Source organism: Pteropus alecto, unplaced genomic scaffold (assembly GCF_000325575.1).
Source record: "Pteropus alecto unplaced genomic scaffold, ASM32557v1 scaffold210, whole genome shotgun sequence".
Lineage (NCBI taxonomy): Eukaryota > Metazoa > Chordata > Mammalia > Chiroptera > Pteropodidae > Pteropus > Pteropus alecto.
The window spans coordinates 3,741,073-3,747,398 of NW_006431288.1; the positions used below are offsets into that span (position 1 = coordinate 3,741,073).

Here is a 6,326-nt window from a genome sequence, read left to right on the forward strand (position 1 = left end):
GGAAAGAGATTTCGGCTGTCACCTCAGGCGGTGTCTATGCTGTTCTATCTATCTGGGGGGCAGGCTTCTTGGAAAGGGCAAAGTATCCTTATGAGGAGCCCTGGTTCTAAAGCCTGGAGCAGATGGTATACATTCTTAGCTTTTCTGCCTGACACTTCAATATAAACAACCTGCCCGTGTTTCCTGAATGTGCCAGCACTCCTTCTTCTGGCCTTGCAGGCACGCGCTGTTCCTTCTGCCTGGAATACTCTCCCCTACCTCCCACCCCTGCACCTGGCTAACTCCTCCCTGGCCAACTCCTCCCTGGCCAGGTCTCTGCACAAGAGACATTTCCTCAGAGAAGTTCTCCTTACCCTATGCTCCCAAAGGCCATATAGCAACTGTCTCTGGACTTGCCTGCCCACTGCTATATCCCCAAAGCCTGCTACAGAGTGAACATTCAAGAATACGTTTTGAATGGATAATCATGGGTGGATTTGCAAGGACTTTTCAACTACCACAGTCCTCTGCATCTTCCAGCCTGAGGTACCTTCCTGTGTTACCACGTCCCTGCTGGTATATTTTCATCTGATTGCATCTATTTTCTCTCTTGAGAAGGAGGATGGCCAGCATCTTACACATAATTACCTACATGTCAATAACATTTCAGAAATTGGGCAAGACACTTTCTCACACAGAGTTTCATTGAGCCCTGCAAACAGGCACTGTTTTTGGTAACTGAGGAAACCGAAGCTCAGAGAGGCGATTTAAGTGGCCCAGGATCACAAAGCTAACATGCAATGAAGTCACGAAATAAACTAAATCTTTTTAGGGTCTTATTCCATGCCCATTCCACTCTGAGCAATTAGGAATTCCCAAAGAATCAACTCCCACTCATGCAAACTAAGATGTAATAAAACACACAGTTCTGCACTAAATTCTACTTCCTGTCATGTGAGTGTCTACTGAACACCTGGTATCTCAGATTGCTGAAATGAACACTAGCGGGATGATGCAAAAGGAGAAGGAGGAGGTGCTTGGAGGAGATTTCAGCCCAGTTTAGGAAAGGGCATGAGAGAGAAAGAAAGCAATGTGGGGACTTCTGCTTCAGTGTTCAGTCAGTGAAGCTTTTAGCAGCAAATTTACCTTCCTAATTATATTTTGGTTACACTAATATTAAGATGAGTTTTCACTCCCGGCACACACAACAGCTGGCATTAAAAGGAGGTGACTCAAAAGCTTGCCGAGTGGTGGGGACAGCCCACCCAAGATTTAAAATCAGCCTCTAATCAGTCTCTTGGCACTGGCTGACAGGAACCGACTGCATCAAATGGGTCTGACAGCCTGGGCTAACACTGACCTAGGGCCACCATCTCTAAGTGTGCTTTTCCCAGAGGCCAGTGCTCTGACTAAAACATTTTGTGCTTCCAGAAACCTGGATAAGTTTTCCAGGCCAGAAAGAGCATGCCCTGACCCAACCTCTGGGAGGAATGACCCAGCCCCACAAGGGAGGGCAGACAGAGCTGTCCTTCAAAGCAGATCAATACTGAGAGAAGCTTCCAAGCCAGAGCATCAATGTCTCTCCCAACCACAGCATCTATAGTCACAGACATCAAAACCAGAAGGATCCAAGCTGTGTGTGCACATCCAAAGCATATACACTGTGGAAGCTTCAATAACTATCATAGTGTCTGCAGCACAGTGGTGGCTGAATACATTTTGTCATAAACTGAATAAAAAAAGAATAAGTGTCTGGCCAGAAAAACAAAACAGAAAGTGTTTGCTGCCCCACACCCAGTGGGTACCACTCTCCTTCAAATTTTCTTCATAGCTCCACCCTCTCCTCGCTCCTCCACAGGATCTCCTCCCAAGTCAGGACTCCCAGTGACACAAGGGGGCCTCTCCATACGAGGAGACCCTAGGGACTCAGCCTCTGGTACCATCACTGCCACAGACCCAGGACCCCAGCCTAGGCCAACACTGGGAACCAGGAAACTACCCTGGGGCCTCTGCCTGAGGCTTCCTTGCCCAGACACTTGAAAATTCATTTAACTAGAGCTATAAATAACTGATGACCATTAAAACTGTTACTCTTCCCAAGATTCTTCCACTTTATTACACAGTAAACCCAGTACAGGCAGGGACTGAGTCTGGGTTTGCTCAGCATTGTCTTCCCATCATCTGGTGCAGAGTAGTGGGCTACTATAGTGGTGCACAGTAGACCTTCAGTACATAATATGCAAATAAGTACATTTAACAAGGAACCAAAATGTCAACCTGAAAAGGAGGATTGCAATGATGAGACTCCAGGAATTCCACTCAAGAGTGGGGAGGCATTTCCTAGGCTAGCAGGGTCTTCCCAAGGCTGGGAAATTGTACCAGCAGTTATCGCTTTGGCCTCCGCAAAGCCTTAACCCTCCTGGTTTCAAGAACCAGATGCTTACCTCCCTCTAAGGAATTCTAACACCACCACCCACAGCAAACCCCTGCCTCATGCCCAGGGAGCTGCTCCTCCCAGGCACTTGCTGACCCAAGAGGCTCTGGGGAGACAACTGAGGAGGCAAAGCAGGTGGGGCCCAGCCGTGCTGAGGCTCCTCTCTGCAGCAGAGACTGGGAGCAGAAATGGGGTACAGTTCCCCTAACACAGGCCCTCAGAGAGCGGGCTTTCCAGTTGTCCCCCACCCCCAGGAAGGAGGGCTGTACGCACCGTTGATGGTGAGGTGGACCCAGCTGCCATTGTGAAAGGTGTCATACTGCTGGTCCAGCATGAGCACTTTGCACTCGTACCAGCCCTGGTCCTCAGAGCGAACCTGCTCCAGCCGCAGTGATGCTTTATCATGAAGACTCGCCCGGCCTGGGGGACAGAATGGACAAGAGCTGCAGCAGCCATCAGGGTGAGGCCAGCAACTCAACATCCCCCTCCCCAGCCAAAGGCAGAGGGCCCATCATAACCTGCAGACCGTTTCCCATGGCAGGGCCCCAAAACAACAGCTGGCACCAACCTCCGGCTGCAGGTGGCAAAAGAAAAGGCATGAAGCATTGGCCGTGGAGCCACAATCCCGCCCCAGCCCTCCAGCCTCAGCTGGCCCCCATTCAAGCTGCAACTCTGTGTTTGGCACTGAGAAGAGCCTCCGTTCCTTAGAATACTTCCCCTTCTTTTGGAGATCTCTTAGGACAAAGCAAAGACATGAGGGATACAGAGCTGAGAGGAAAGAGAGAAGGAAAGGGAGCGGGGAGAGGGGGAGGGAGGGAGCAAGAAGGGAGGGAGAGAAGGTAAAAGGTCTACACAGTCCTGAGCATCTCCACTCAGGTGGAGTAACACCCCTATCCAAGCAGGGCCCCACACCCTACACCCCTGTCTGGCTACGTTATGGCAGGGCAGAGGAAAGGCAGGCCAGGGGACAGGGTGCTGGGATCCTCTACTAGTCCTGATGCCAGTGCCAGAGGGGCTGCTCATCTAACCAGAGCTCAGGGCCCCCAGGTGCTAAGGCTGCAAGGCCTATAAGCCTGAGGCTGAGGAAAGGGCTGGCCAGCAGAGCAAAGACCCCCAGTTAGCCTCCTTAACTTCATCTTCCACCCTTCGAAGGCCATCTTTGTCTCACTGAAACGTTTATCTCACTGTACTAAGAAGGTAAGAGTTGTAGGAGGAGCCAAACAGAGTAGGGAGTAGCTTCCTTCCTCTATGATGAGAGAGGATGTCCAGCAGCCCTCAGGGTCCTCCTTCCCTCACCTACCACCTTAGCCCACCCCTCACCCCAGGGTCACAACCTCCTCTGCCTTCCTCCTTGTCTCGGCACTGGAAATCTGCCTAGCGACCTGACTGTCAAAACCAATCAGGCCAAAAAGAGAGAGACATAGGCAAAGGAGGGAGAGGGAGGGAAAGGGACAGAGAGAAATGGAAGCTTTCTGAGAGAAATGCAATGCAGACCTCAGTAGTCAGAAGTAAAGAAAAGCAGTGTCCCACCAGCTTCCTCTCTTCCCTTAAACCCCAACACACACACATATGTACACACACTCACATGTGCACACATCCACTCCCATTCCTCACATGCTCATAAACACAAACACTCACATGTGCACACATTCACTCCCATTCCTCACATGCTCATAAACACAAACACACACACACACACACACACACACACACACATACACACACACACACAGACGCCCCACGCCCTGCTCCTGGACAGGCTGGCAGACAGGGGCTGGCAGTGACTCACAGTGATGCCACTGCTGGCAGGAGTAACTGTGGCAGAGGAGGCAGAGAGCAGGCACCCACCAGAGGCACAGACACACACTTACACTCAGGGATGGGATGAGGCCCAACTTCAGAGCCAGAGGGAGGTGTGGGTACAGGCAGACAGAGCAAACCCCACAGTTGCAACTGCTGCACGACTAGACACGGGCAGCAGCTCTGACTCCGCTTCCTCCTTCACGGAGCTGCCCTCAGCCCAACCTGGCTGTCCCACAGGGTGGACTTTCTAGGTTGCCTTGTCTTCTACTCCTGCCTCTGCTCCTGCAAACCCCAGGCTGTGTGGTTTAGGAGGGCTCCATGTCTGCACTACCTCCTCTTCCCTCTCCTCCCCACCACTTAATTAGAACCTACCAGAGTCCAAAGGATGGGAAGAAAGAGGCAGAGACTGTGGAAAACAGAGATAATAGACGAGTCAGAAAAAAAAGAGGAAGCAATAGAAATAAAGGCAGCAGGAGGCATGACCACTGAGAGCTGGGACCCTGGAGGGGAAGGGCAGCCCTGTCAAAACCAAGGAGAGAAGGCGAAGGGTCCCAGACCTTACCTGCATACTCAGGGTCCACATGGGGTGGGTAGTAGCCAAACTTGATGAAGATAGGGATGGGCACCCCAAACTTGAACCACTCCACGACATAGGGTGGGGGCTGCCCTGTCACCGGGTGGATCACGTCGCATCGCAGGACCACAGCCTCACCAGCTCTTGCTGTCACAAACTCGGGTTCCTCTCGCAGGCCGTGGGCAGCTAACGGGACAGCAAAGTTGGGATGCAGAGAAGGAAGTAACAAGGAGATCCTGTCCTGGCCACCCCAGAGGCAGACTCCTGCCCATGTTTAAGGACCTCCGTTCCCTTCCCCAAAGCCAGCTGACCTCCAGCCTGCCTCCTGAAGAGGAGCTCACTCACTCCCCAGAGGGTGCTCAGGACCCCCTCCACCTCTCTCCCCAAGTCCCCCAACCGCGAACCTGCAGGGGAGGAGAGGAGGAAGAAGAGCGGAGGGAAGCAGATCTCTTCAGTCCTGCAGGCCAGCCCTTCCCTCCCCAATCCCAAAGAGCAGAGCTGTGATCATGCCCTCCCCCGTGACACCCCACCCCCGCAAGAATTCTAAGGGGTGTGGACACTGAGAAGGTTGAGGGTCCATGGCCTCTCTGTGGGGACCCTCGGCCCCAGGCCACTGTGGCCAAAGGTAAACTCAGACTATCTTCCTATACCAGGATGCTTTCCACCAGAGCCAGTAAGGAGCTGCACAGCCTGATGTCCTCCCGCCCTCCTCCTACGCCCTACCCCCACCCAGTCTGATGTTCACAGCACAAAACAAGAGTGCTCTATACAGTCGCAGGGAATCCCTACCAAGCTGAGCAGAGGCTGCTAGGGGCAACGCCAGAGGGAAAACCTAACAGGCCCGAGCTGGCCTCTCAGCCCTCACCCCACTCTCTGCTGCACCTGCTGCTGAGGGGGGTGGAGAGGCCTCCAGCCCTCCAGTTTCTAAGCCCCAAACCCATCAGGCTGCAAAGTACCAGATATCACCATTAGGATAGCAGGATGCTGGGGACAAAGGAGGGGTCCTTGGGGCCCACCTCAGCCAGCTAAGGGGAAACCACCCTACCGTAGGCAGAGGACAAATCAAACAGCTGCACAGGGTGCCCCCATCCTCCTGCCAGGGGAGACAAGGAGGGAAACCCACCCCACCCCCACCCCAGAGCTGGAGGTTAATGCAGACACTGCTTCATGCACCTGGATGGCTTGCCTCTGGACTCTAAATGCCTGGACTCCTGAACGAGGTATGCAGCCCCCACCTCCAGCCTGACATTCCTCCCTCCCACACCAGGCCTCCGTGCCCACAAAGTCACCTTGTCTAGCTTACTTCCCAGTCAAAGGGACAGCTAGGGAAGCCCCTCCCTCCTGCCTTTCCTCCCACTACCCAACACAACCCGGACTAGACCAGGGCTTTCCCCATCCTAGTCCCGCAGGCAGCACCAAGGACAGCAGCTGCTCATTGAGGCTGAAAGCCAGGGAATGGCTGGGCCCTCCCTCCAGTGCTGAGAGAGGATGTCCGGGAGAGCAGCGCGACTGTCTGTTCCGTATCTCTGGGTCTGA

At 53.4% G+C, this 6,326-nt stretch overlaps 1 protein-coding gene across 15 annotated transcripts in view; it reads right to left on the reverse strand.

The window, feature by feature from the left end:
* Nucleotides 1-6,326, reverse strand: part of IGSF9B (immunoglobulin superfamily member 9B) — a 58,422-nt gene that overhangs the window by 42,392 nt on the left and 9,704 nt on the right. For 14 of the 15 annotated variants that reach the window (XR_003043058.1, XR_001517840.2, XR_003043055.1 and 11 more), the window contains 2 exons: nucleotides 4,779-4,976; nucleotides 2,687-2,833 (listed from right to left, as the gene is read on the reverse strand). Coding sequence is in view for 9 of the 15 variants with exons in the window: in XM_025039607.1 (XP_024895375.1) it covers nucleotides 2,687-2,833; nucleotides 4,779-4,976 (345 nt within the window). In the remaining 6 variants the exon portion in view is untranslated. Of the gene's footprint in view, nucleotides 1-2,686; nucleotides 2,834-2,931; nucleotides 2,988-4,778; nucleotides 4,977-6,326 lie in introns of all 15 variants that reach the window. The other variant, XM_025039614.1, reaches the window with a different exon arrangement.